Source organism: Phyllobates terribilis, unplaced genomic scaffold (assembly GCF_046119375.1).
Source record: "Phyllobates terribilis strain yellow unplaced genomic scaffold, ASM4611937v1 Scaffold_5__5_contigs__length_657084704, whole genome shotgun sequence".
In the NCBI taxonomy this organism is placed as follows: Eukaryota; Metazoa; Chordata; class Amphibia; order Anura; family Dendrobatidae; genus Phyllobates; species Phyllobates terribilis.
Genome location: NW_027362765.1, coordinates 636,518,864 through 636,531,556, shown reverse-complemented (window position 1 = coordinate 636,531,556; position 12,693 = coordinate 636,518,864). Strand labels below are relative to the sequence as shown.

The 12,693-nt window shown below is 47.7% G+C and overlaps 1 protein-coding gene across 1 annotated transcript in view; it reads right to left on the bottom strand.

Annotated features, from left to right (window-relative positions):
* The window catches only part of LOC141273801 (protein ELYS-like), a 104,199-nt gene extending 97,009 nt beyond the window's left edge, over window positions 1–7,190 (bottom strand). Inside the window, exons 1-4 of the mRNA XM_073686167.1 lie at window positions 7,037–7,190; window positions 2,795–2,924; window positions 2,062–2,315; window positions 1,792–1,972 (exon numbers count right to left, since the gene is read on the bottom strand). Of these exons, the coding sequence (XP_073542268.1) occupies window positions 1,792–1,972; window positions 2,062–2,315; window positions 2,795–2,924; window positions 7,037–7,048 (577 nt within the window). The 5' untranslated portion in view covers window positions 7,049–7,190. The remainder of the gene's footprint in view (window positions 1–1,791; window positions 1,973–2,061; window positions 2,316–2,794; window positions 2,925–7,036) is intronic.
* Window positions 7,191–12,693: the final 5,503 nt, after the last annotated feature.

Below are 12,693 nucleotides of genomic sequence, written 5' to 3'. Positions count from 1 at the left end.
TGGCATGGAGGCGATCAGCCTGTGGCACTGCTGAGGGGTTATGGAAGCCCAGGTTGCTGTGATAGCAGCCTTCAGCTCGTCTGCATTGTGGGGTCTGGTGTCTGTCATCTTCCTCTTGACAATACCCCATAAATTCTCTATGGGGTTAAGGTCAGGCAAGTTTGCTGGCCAATCAAGCACAGTGATACTATGGCTTTTAAACCACGTATCGGTACTTTTGGCAGTGTGCTGGAGAATGAAATTTCCATCTCCAAAAAGCTTGTAGGTAGAGGGAAGCATGAAGTGCTCTAAAATTTCCAGGTAGATGGCTGCACTGACTTTAGTCTTGATAAAACACAGTGGACCTACACCAGCAGATGACATGGCTCCCCAAACCATCACTGATTGTGGAAACTTCACACTAGACCTCAAGCAGCTTGGATTGTGGCCTCTCCACTTTTCCTCCAGACTCTCGGTCCTTGATTTCCAAATGAAATGCAAAATTTACTTTCATCTGAAAACAACACCTTCGACCACTGAGCAACAGTCCAGGTCTTTTTCTCCTTGCCCAGGTAAGACGCTTCTGGCATTGTCTATTGGTCATAAGTGGCTTGACACAAGGAATGTGACACTTGTAACCCATGTCCTGGATACGTCCGTGTGGTGGCAGCTCTTGAAGCAATGACTCCAGCAGCAGTCCACTCCATGTGAATCTCCCCCTAATTTTTGAATGGCCTTTTCTTAATCATTTCAAGGTTGCGTTTATCCCGGTTGCTTGTGCACCTTTTCCTGCCACACTTTTTCCTTCTGCTCAACTTTCCATTAATATGCTTGGATACAGCACTCTGAACAGCCAGCTTTCTTAGCAATGACCTTTTGTGGCTTACCCTCCTTGTGGAGTGTGTCAATGACTGCCTTCTGGACATCTGTCAAGTCAGCAGTCTTTCCCATGATTGTGGAGCTTATTGAAACAGACTAAGGGACCTTTTTAAATGCTTAGGAAGCCTTTGCAGGTGTTTTTTAATTTACTGAAATAATGACTTGTGTTTTCATTGGCTGTAAGCCATAATCATCAACATTGACAGAAATAAACACTTGAAATAGATCACTGTTTGTAATGACTCTATATAATATACGAGTTTCACTTTTTGTATTGAAGAACTGAAATAAAATTTTTGATGATATTCTAATTTAGTGAGAAGCACGTGTGTACACAGCGCTGTAGCTATGTGCCCATCACATGACCAGTGCAAAATGTTTATCCACCAGAAGCAAACAATGAATATTACTAATAAAGGACAGCAAGCAGACATCTTAAAAACCAAGAGGAATGAATACAGACAGTATATCGCAAAGGCACTAAAGAGGTTAATGGCATTATGTTGTTTTGTGAAATCATAAAGGGAATTCCAAATCAAGTAAATAGCATAATGCTGATATGTGATATGCCATCACTTGATCTCTGGGGCCCCAAACCAATTTGGGGGGGGGGGGGGGGCGCAGTTGGGGCTCTTAATTTTTTTTCTGCACAATGGTGGTCGTGATATCTGAACTGTGCTGGGAAAGGCAAAGAGCCCCATCCACATGAATGAAGAAGTGCCGCAGCAGGTGGCCTCACACCAATGTTCAGAAGGGAAATGTTATTCCTAGGATTGTTGGGTGCTCTAGAGGTCAGACCCCTTGTGTTTATTGTGTGCTGACAAATCCTAGTAATATGCCATCAATTACTAAAATGTGGTCACCCCTTTAACACAACTTGATTTAGTTTTGTTAAAATACATTTTAAAAATCCTGATTTATTAAGAAAAATACCTGATGCTTCCAACTCATCTTGATTGCAAGAGATATCATCTAAGCATAGATCAATAAGAAGAACATGCCCAACATCTGTAACCACAGCTGCTACGCCAAAGAACCATCTTAGACTCTGGTGTAAATGCTGAGTACTTGCATTGGCTCCGCCATCATTCACTAAGGGTTCAACAGCCGTTACCTGAAAGCACAAGAAAATATATAAATGATAACAATAATAATATTTCCCAAATAGGATCGGGCAAATCAATCAAGTTTAGAAGTGCTTACCGAGCCAGGGAGCGCCACTGCTTTAACAACTTTTGAAATGCCGACATCATACAAGCAAAGAACACTGCCTTCTGCTTCAAGCAGACCCACAAGAAGTCCTGTCTTCTTCTGCCATGAAAACTCTTTGACAGCGACAACAGTGGGAGGTCTTTCACTCACTGTGCTAAAACAGTATGCAGAAAGTCTTTCACCCGTTACTGAATTGGTAACTTCAAGCTGGGGTCCACATGCGAGCCAAGCAAGCCCAGCTCTCCCTTTACAGAAAAGAGAAATAAATTACACACATGCATTGCCAACCTTTTCTGAGCCTATAACTTCATATTTGTAAAAACAGATTAAAGATATCAGTTTTTACAAGAAACACTAGGCATATGCCCCCACAACAGAGAGTTAGCTGCATAGGGGATAATTGTTAGATCGGTGTAAGGCAGGGCTCGCACAACTGTATTTCACAGTCCGTATATGAAGCACAAGGTCCAAAACGTACCGCTTCAGACCCGAGGCTGTAAGCTAAGGTTGGGAAGCCGGCCACGAGGTCAGGCGATGCAGCCCGTATACGGACCACAAGATACGCTTGTATGAACTCCACTTTAGTCCTACTTTTACCCCAATCTAACAATCATCACTTATCAGAAAAGATTAAAGAAGACTGGAAAAAAAAACCTTTACCATTCATTTGGTAAAATAATGAGCAAACAGACCATCGTTCTATTAGATGTTACATATTTCTTACCTGTGGTAAACTTTGCACGCAAGACAGATTCCAGGTTAATTTCATCCTCCTGAAGAGCTTCTATTGTGGTCTCCGGAAATTGCAGCAAGCTGCTAGTTACTTGGGCCTCAAGATTCGGCATCTTATTGTTCTTTCAGAAGAAAAACAAGAATTTGAAATTAAACAAAGTAAATGAAAACACAGTAATATTACACCAGTATATATACAATACAGGTGCTTACGTGGCCAATAAAAACATGCTAGATTATTTCCCATAATGGGCCACTTTGCACTGAAAGGTATAGTCACCATATACCCACTGAACGTATGCCAAGCAGGGCTGTGGAGTCAGTAAGCCAAACCTTCGCCCCCTTGATGTCCGTCTCCACAGCACGGCCTCACTACTGAGCGTGTACATAAAGTGCAGCACAGATTCATCTCACCTAAGCAGAGACCCTTACATCAGGAACAGAACAGACATTTATAGGACATTTCATAACTTTCCCAAATTCTTCTGAAAACATTTACAGCACATCCTGCATTGTACTACTGTACCCAATTTATTATATATTTTAGGAATAGGTCCATTTTAGACCAACTGCGACTCCACAGCCCTGAGGCCAAGACAACAAACTTGGTAACAACCTATGGATTTATTTTGTCCATACGCTTGGTGTATTTGCAGTACATGCAAAATATACAGTGTTACAAACTTAAGGAAAAGTCTTTACATATGCCACCTATTCAAGGCTTCGTTGATCTTTAGCCATGATTATAACTGGATACAATTTTGATTTTACAAAAATCTTTGCCGAATAGGCATAAAGGGCGAATTCTGAAAACCTGCGCACTTGATCTTAGCAATCAGACTCAATTTCTCAGAAATGACAAATGGTAAGGTTTTTAATATTAGAGTTAGGACTGTCCCATAAGGGTCGCCGTGAAGTGGCGGGATGGCTTTCACATTATTTTGATCAAAATTATGTTAACTAAATACCCTTTATTATTTATCATTATTTTTGCACTGTGCGATTTATACATCTACTTTCAGTTATTTGGGTATTTTTCTTGTTCTTGTTTTCTCTCAATTTCTCAGAAGCCCATATGATAATTAAGGAAGCAAACTAGTTGCTATAGCAATTATTCCATTGCACCAGTTTTCCTAAATCTCTGTCGTCTCTGAATCCGGCGGTCTTACTTTCCATTACTAGGTACAACATTTCTTTTAAAAGGGAGAAAGAAAATGCAAATCTGAAACTCCCTGCACCGCTGCGGGGGGCACAAGCCACATTCTTCTGCCAGGTGCAGCAGCTGAACTCAGATTACTGTACCGTGTCTCCCATCAGTAATGTGATGTTTCATCTATTTATGGAGATCCTGTACATTACAACATAGATCAGGGACGTCAAACACACAGAGGGCCAAAATGAAAAATGTGGACAATATCGCAGGCCAACCAGTATACAATATGGGCCCCACATAGTCCTCCATACAGTATAATGGGGCCCACATAGTCCTCCATACAGAATAATGCCCCCACATAGGGGTGGTGGTTCTGGTGTCGCGGGCCAAATAAAATCACCCCGAGGGCCAGATTTCGCCCACAGGACAGAGTTTGACACGTATGACATAGATATTCAGCCACCTGTACGGATTACAGCTTTTGGAGTCACTCACAGCACAGCTACTACCAACAATCTAGAGATGATGGGGAATCCACCATTCCTTCTCACTACACAATGTCAGGGAGGAGGAGTTAGAAGGAAGAGCATGCCCATTGCTTCTCCATTCACAGACTAGAGTACAGCACTCTGGCCATTTCTTTCAGCTCCACAGACATGACCATTCCAATGGCAAGGGTCCCAGAATACTTAAAAATCTATAAAATGAAGGCTATTTTCTCCTCAGTTAAATTATGTGATCTTATGACTATGGCTGAGAAGTACCATGTTATCTAATGGAGGTCACCATTTCAGTCACCAGACCATGCTGCATAATGAGTCTAATGTAACCTTTTCCAAAAGGTAGAAACAAACTCCTATCATAGTAATGATGATGGCTACACAGCTCCAGTTAGCCAGCTACAATAAAGATGATGACCATTCAGACTCCTGACTGTAAACTGATAATCTATTTGGTCACTGATGAGAATAGTGTATGAGATGATAAGTTATTACAGAAGGCAGACGTGGTACTAGTTCTAGCTGATTACATGATGCACAGAATGAATGGCTAGGTTTACAAGGTTTATTTCTGGAGGATTTTGAAACCGATCTGCTCCAAATTCTTCCTTAAAGAATGGAATTATTTACATGTAGCGCAGACAATGAAATAATCAGGTGTTGGTGAATTTATAAAGAAAAACAACTACAGTAATTCTTCAGAGAAGATGCCGAGTTTTATAATTCGGTACATGCAAGTCTGTTCCTAAGGGTAAAGTCCCACGATGTGCTGCCACATGTGACAAAAACCCATACCCACCTCGGGGGCCACTGTGAACGGGTTTATCAGTAATACCTCATATGTTACTGCAAACTTATGAACTCAATCGCCCCACAGGTAGGTCTGGCTAGTGTCCGCAGTATGTGCAAAACCTCATGGATCCGCACCGACTAAGGTCAGTCAGGCAGTGAAATAATCGCTGTCAATCACAGTCAAATAAATGATGGCAGTAATGTCCAGGCAGGAGCCTACTACAGCCATCACTACATGCCACAATGATGAGTAACGGGGCTGTCAGCGGAGTACGTGATTGTGTCTGTCAGGGCAAGGCAACGGCCCCGCTTACAGGTCAGTCAGCGGAGTACGCGGTGCGGTCAGTCAGGGCAAGGCAAGGCAAGGCAACGGCCCCGCTCACAGGTCAGTCAGCGGAGTACGCGGTGCGGTCAGTCAGGGCAAGGCAAGGCAAGGCAACGGCCCCGCTTACAGGTCAGTCAGTCAGTCCAAGGCGTCGAGGACGCGGTGCCGTCAGTCAGTCGAGGACGCGGTGCCGTCAGTCAGTCGAGGACGCGGTGCCGTCAGTCAGTCGAGGACGCGGTGCCGTCAGTCAGTCAGTAGAGGACGCGGTGCCGTCAGTCAGTCAGTAGAGGACGCGGTGCCGTCAGTCAGTAGAGGACGCGGTGCCGTCAGTCAGTCAGTAGGGGACGCGGTGCCGTCAGTCAGTAGAGGACGCGGTGCCGTCAGTCAGAGGACGCGGTGCCGTCAGTCAGTCAGTAGAGGACGCGGTGCCGTCAGTCAGTAGAGGACGCGGTGCCGTCAGTCAGTAGAGGACGCGGTGCCGTCAGTCAGTAGAGGACGCGGTGCCGTCAGTCAGTAGAGGACGCGGTGCCGTCAGTCAGTAGAGGACGCGGTGCCGTCAGTCAGTAGAGGACGCGGTGCCGTCAGTCAGTCGAGGACGCGGTGCCGTCAGTCAGTCGAGGACGCGGTGCCGTCAGTCAGTCGAGGACGCGGTGCCGTCAGTCAGTCGAGGACGCGGTGCCGTCAGTCAGTCGAGGACGCGGTGCTGTCAGTCAGTCAGTCGAGGACGCGGTGCCGTCAGTCAGTCAGTCGAGGACGCGGTGCCGTCAGTCAGTCAGTCGAGGACGCGGTGCCGTCAGTCAGTCAGTCGAGGACGCGGTGCCGTCAGTCAGTCAGTCGAGGACGCGGTGCCGTCAGTCAGTCAGTCGAGGACGCGGTGCCGTCAGTCAGTCAGTCGAGGACGCGGTGCCGTCAGTCAGTCAGTCAGTCGAGGACGCGGTGCCGTCAGTCAGTCAGTCAGTCGAGGACGCGGTGCCGTCAGTCAGTCAGTCAGTCGAGGACGCGGTGCCGTCAGTCAGTCGAGGACGCGGTGCCGTCAGTCAGTCAGTCGAGGACGCGGTGCCGTCAGTCAGTCAGTCAGTAGAGGACGCGGTGCCGTCAGTCAGTCGAGGACGCGGTGCCGTCAGTCAGTCGAGGACGCGGTGCCGTCAGTCAGTCGAGGACGCGGTGCTGTCAGTCAGGGCAATGGCCCCATGTACAGGACAGTCAGCAGCGGGTGATGCCAGCCCTGCACTCATAGCGGTGATGTCTGGCACTCCCCCTACAGGGGGGATATAGAATGCAGAGTCCGGGACCCCCGTGGCTGGGGAGAGGTGACAGCTTTCACTGTGGTCTTTGCCGCCTGGAGAGCAGACCTCGCAGTGAGCAGCCTGCCATGACTGAGCCAGTGCACGGCCAGTCAGGCTCTGCTCTCTTTCCAGGCAGTGACACGCACGATAAAGCGGGCACGATGTTCCGTCTGCTCACCGTGAAGACCATCGCAGTCGCCGGGCTCAGCTTCTCTCCCCAGCGTCACACTGCGAGCAGGCCTGCGGGATCATCACGGCCACCATCTCTGATCACCAAGCGCCACCGGTTCCTCTTCCTTCCCACTGAGTACGTCACAGAGCCGTGCGTGCGCCGTAACAAAGGGGCGTGAGTTCTGTTCTGTCATTGGTTGGTTTGTGTTTAGGGGCGGTTCCCTTTTGCGGACGTCACAGATTGCGTGGCCCCGTCACGTTACGTCACACGTCTCAGTAACTGCGGGATTTTGTGTTTGGAGCTACATAGGTGCACATTGCCCTTTAACCCTCCGTCAGGGGCAATACGTGTCATAACGAGTTTAGGGGCATTGCCCCTGTCCGGCACAGGCTAGGAAATTGGCTCGATTTTCCTTTTTTTAAAATGTCAATGCTGTAAAAGTGATCAGTTCCCTTAATAGGAATGTAATAAATGAGAATACACATAATCAGCTGGAAATAAATGTTTACTAACGAGAAAAGTCATATGCTTCAAAGTGCTCACATTATGCTACTTGCAAAAAAACCCGACAGATTTCTTCAAAATCTATTAGTAAACCTAAAATATAGAGAAGGAAAATAAATTGTAAGGTTGGTGAAATAGTCCTGTCCTGAAAGTCAGTCCCTGTCAGATATTAGCTGTCCTGAAAGTCAGTCCCTGTCAGATGTTAGCTGTCCTGAAAGTCAGTCCCTGTCAGATGTTAGCTGTCCTGAAAGTCAGTCCCTGTCAGATGTTAGCTGTCCTGAAAGTCAGTCCCTGTCAGATGTTAGCTGTCCTGAAAGTCAGTCCCTGTCAGATGTTAGCTGTCCTGAAAGTCAGTCCCTGTCAGATGTTAGCGGTCCTGAAAGTCAGTCCCTGTCAGATGTTAGCTGTCCTGAAAGTCAGTCCCTGTCAGATGTTAGCTGTCCTGAAAGTCAGTCCCTGTCAGATGTTAGTGGTCCTGAAAGTCAGTCCCTGTCAGATGTTAGCGGTCCTGAAAGTCAGTCCCTGTCAGATGTTAGCTGTCCTGAAAGTCAGTCCCTGTCAGATGTTAGCGGTCCTGAAAGTCAGTCCCTGTCAGGTGTTAGCGGTCCTGAAAGTCAGTCCCTGTCAGGTGTTAGCTGTCCTGAAAGTCAGTCCCTGTCAGATGTTAGCTGTCCTGAAAGTCAGTCCCTGTCAGATGTTAGTGGTCCTGAAAGTCAGTCCCTGTCAGATGTTAGCTGTCCTGAAAGTCAGTCCCTGTCAGATGTTAGCAGTCCTGAAAGTCAGTCCCTGTCAGATGTTAGCGGTCCTTAAAGTCAGTCCCTGTCAGCTGTTAGCTGTCCTGAAAGTCAGTCCCTGTCAGATGTTAGCGGTCCTGAAAGTCAGTCCCTGTCAGGTGTTAGCTGTCCTGAAAGTCAGTCCCTGTCAGATGTTAGCTGTCCTGAAAGTCAGTCCCTGTCAGGTGTTAGCGGTCCTGAAAGTCAGTCCCTGTCAGATGTTAGCTGTCCTGAAAGTCAGTCCCTGTCAGATGTTAGCTGTCCTGAAAGTCAGTCCCTGTCAGATGTTAGTGGTCCTGAAAGTCAGTCCCTGTCAGATGTTAGCGGTCCTGAAAGTCAGTCCCTGTCAGATGTTAGCTGTCCTGAAAGTCAGTCCCTGTCAGATGTTAGCGGTCCTGAAAGTCAGTCCCTGTCAGGTGTTAGCGGTCCTGAAAGTCAGTCCCTGTCAGATGTTCTGTCCTGAAAGTCAGTCCCAGTCAGATGTTAGCTGTCCTGAAAGTCAGTCCCTGTCAGATGTTAGCTGTCCTGAAAGTCAGTCCCTGTCAGATGTTAGCTGTCCTGAAAGTCAGTCCCTGTCAGATGTTAGCGGTCCTGAAAGTCAGTCCCTGTCAGATGTTAGCTGTCCTGAAAGCCAGTCCCTGTCAGATGTTAGCGGTCCTGAAAGTCAGTCCCTGTCAGGTGTTAGCTGTCCTGAAAGTCAGTCCCTGTCAGATGTTAGCTGTCCTGAAAGTCAGTCCCTGTCAGATGTTAGCTGTCCTGAAAGTCAGTCCCTGTCAGATGTTAGTGGTCCTGAAAGTCAGTCCCTGTCAGATGTTAGCGGTCCTGAAAGTCAGTCCCTGTCAGATGTTAGCTGTCCTGAAAGTCAGTCCCTGTCAGATGTTAGCGGTCCTGAAAGTCAGTCCCTGTCAGGTGTTAGCGGTCCTGAAAGTCAGTCCCTGTCAGATGTTCTGTCTTGAAAGTCAGTCCCTGTCAGATGTTAGCTGTCCTGAAAGTCAGTCCCTGTCAGATGTTAGCTGTCCTGAAAGTCAGTCCCTGTCAGATGTTAGCTGTCCTGAAAGTCAGTCCCTGTCAGATGTTAGCGGTCCTGAAAGTCAGTCCCTGTCAGATGTTAGCTGTCCTGAAAGCCAGTCCCTGTCAGATGTTAGCGGTCCTGAAAGTCAGTCCCTGTCAGGTGTTAGCTGTCCTAAAAGTCAGTCCCTGTCAGATGTTAGCTGTCCTGAAAGTCAGTCCCTGTCAGATGTTAGCGGTCCTGAAAGTCAGTCCCTGTCAGATGTTAGTGGTCCTGAAAGTCAGTCCCTGTCAGATGTTAGCTGTCCTGAAAGTCAGTCCCTGTCAGATGTTAGCGGTCCTGAAAGTCAGTCCCTGTCAGATGTTAGCGGTCCTGAAAGTCAGTCCCTGTCAGATGTTAGCGGTCCTTAAAGTCAGTCCCTGTCAGCTGTTAGCTGTCCTGAAAGTCAGTCCCTGTCAGATGTTAGCGGTCCTGAAAGTCAGTCCCTGTCAGGTGTTAGCTGTCCTGAAAGTCAGTCCCTGTCAGATGTTAGCTGTCCTGAAAGTCAGTCCCTGTCAGGTGTTAGCGGTCCTGAAAGTCAGTCCCTGTCAGATGTTAGCGGTCCTGAAAGTCAGTCCCTGTCAGGTGTTAGCGGTCCTGAAAGTCAGTCCCTGTCAGATGTTCTGTCCTGAAAGTCAGTCCCTGTCAGATGTTAGCTGTCCTGAAAGTCAGTCCCTGTCAGATGTTAGCTGTCCTGAAAGTCAGTCCCTGTCAGATGTTAGCGGTCCTGAAAGTCAGTCCCTGTCAGATGTTAGCTGTCCTGAAAGCCAGTCCCTGTCAGATGTTAGCGGTCCTGAAAGTCAGTCCCTGTCAGGTGTTAGCTGTCCTGAAAGTCAGTCCCTGTCAGATGTTAGCTGTCCTGAAAGTCAGTCCCTGTCAGATGTTAGCGGTCCTGAAAGTCAGTCCCTGTCAGATGTTAGTGGTCCTGAAAGTCAGTCCCTGTCAGATGTTAGCTGTCCTGAAAGTCAGTCCCTGTCAGATGTTAGCGGTCCTGAAAGTCAGTCCCTGTCAGATGTTAGCAGTCCTGAAAGTCAGTCCCTGTCAGATGTTAGCGGTCCTTAAAGTCAGTCCCTGTCAGCTGTTAGCTGTCCTGAAAGTCAGTCCCTGTCAGATGTTAGCGGTCCTGAAAGTCAGTCCCTGTCAGGTGTTAGCTGTCCTGAAAGTCAGTCCCTGTCAGATGTTAGCTGTCCTGAAAGTCAGTCCCTGTCAGGTGTTAGCGGTCATGAAAGTCAGTACCTGTCAGATGTTAGCTGTCCTGAAAGTCAGTCCCTGTCAGATGTTAGCTGTCCTGAAAGTCAGTCCCTGTCAGATGTTAGTGGTCCTGAAAGTCAGTCCCTGTCAGATGTTAGCGGTCCTGAAAGTCAGTCCCTGTCAGATGTTAGCTGTCCTGAAAGTCAGTCCCTGTCAGATGTTAGCGGTACTGAAAGTCAGTCCCTGTCAGGTGTTAGCGGTCCTGAAAGTCAGTCCCTGTCAGATGTTCTGTCCTGAAAGTCAGTCCCTGTCAGATGTTAGCTGTCCTGAAAGTCAGTCCCTGTCAGATGTTAGCTGTCCTGAAAGTCAGTCCCTGTCAGATGTTAGCGGTCCTGAAAGTCAGTCCCTGTCAGATGTTAGCTGTCCTGAAAGCCAGTCCCTGTCAGATGTTAGCGGTCCTGAAAGTCAGTCCCTGTCAGGTGTTAGCTGTCCTGAAAGTCAGTCCCTGTCAGATGTTAGCTGTCCCGAAAGTCAGTCCCTGTCAGATGTTAGCGGTCCTGAAAGTCAGTCCCTGTCAGATGTTAGTGGTCCTGAAAGTCAGTCCCTGTCAGATGTTAGCTGTCCTGAAAGTCAGTCCCTGTCAGATGTTAGCGGTCCTGAAAGTCAGTCCCTGTCAGATGTTAGCGGTCCTTAAAGTCAGTCCCTGTCAGCTGTTAGCTGTCCTGAAAGTCAGTCCCTGTCAGATGTTAGCGGTCCTGAAAGTCAGTCCCTGTCAGGTGTTAGCTGTCCTGAAAGTCAGTCCCTGTCAGATGTTAGCTGTCCTGAAAGTCAGTCCCTGTCAGGTGTTAGCGGTCCTGAAAGTCAGTCCCTGTCAGATGTTAGCTGTCCTGAAAGTCAGTCCCTGTCAGATGTTAGCTGTCCTGAAAGTCAGTCCCTGTCAGATGTTAGCTGTCCTGAAAGACAGTCCCTGTCAGATGTTAGCGGTCCTGAAAGTCAGTCCCTGTCAGATGTTAGCGGTCCTGAAAGCCAGTCCCTGTCAGATGTTAGCTGTCCTGAAAGTCAGTCCCTGTCAGATGTTAGCGGTCCTGAAAGTCAGTCCCTGTCAGATGTTGTCAAATGTTGTCCCTGTCAAATGACAAACAACTATATACATGAAGAATACCTAGAGTTTCAAAATTCTAACTAAAGTAATCTTGCAGAAAATAGAAAACAATTAACAGGGCGGGCCTGCGAGGGCCCAGGTATGCATTCTAGGGTTAAGTGGTGTCTGTGCCACAATTTTGGGAAAAAATGGAGACTCTTTTTGGAGTTCCCTTGCTGTGTCTTACGTGACGTTGGCATCGTCAATTCCAGGTGGGTTGGGTCACTCCCCCCACTTTTAACTGTAAGAAACTACATGCACTATGGCTTGGGGTAACACAGATGGTTGAGTCTGAAGAGCTGTTTACTCAGATGTCTGCTCCAAATTTTCAGTGTCTGCTAGTCAGCATAGAATTTTTAACTGCATCTAGCCTAGGCAATACTTTGGGCGTAGTAGCCCAGCTGCGAAGCAAGCTGCACCGCCTGTGTATCTAATAAGAATTTTTAAATGCATCTAGCCTAGGCAGACTGTGGGGACCCCCAACCAAACCCAGACGCTCAGCCCCCCTACCGCCCCCCTTTCCTTGACAATACAATAATGTAACTTTTACAACTGGATGGGTGAGGATCGGTCACAGCTTTATTAACTCTTTATACTCATTCCATTAGAAAGGCATTTTATTTCTAAAATAATTCAGCTTGTCACAGCATGCCCTGGGTCTCCACACCGGCAAGATGGCCAACAAGTGTAACCCTCCAACATGTCCTTTCTATTTGCAGGCCACAGAGGATCCTGCGTACTCGTATGCAGGACTCTGACCCCCATCCATCACTCTTAACACTTGTTCCACTCCGTCCTGGAGTCCTGACAGGAATATGTCCAGTCCAATATCCATTAAGTGAACACCGTCGGGCAGTATGAGGCCTGCTTTATCTCCTTCCAGTTGTCGGTGTCGTACCACTACACCGCCTCTGTCTCTTCTAAATTTTGCCATCCGAATATTTATTACCCGCCTTGTCCTTCGATGGCCGTGATGTCTCGCGCACCTTGCCATAAGGCTACCGGC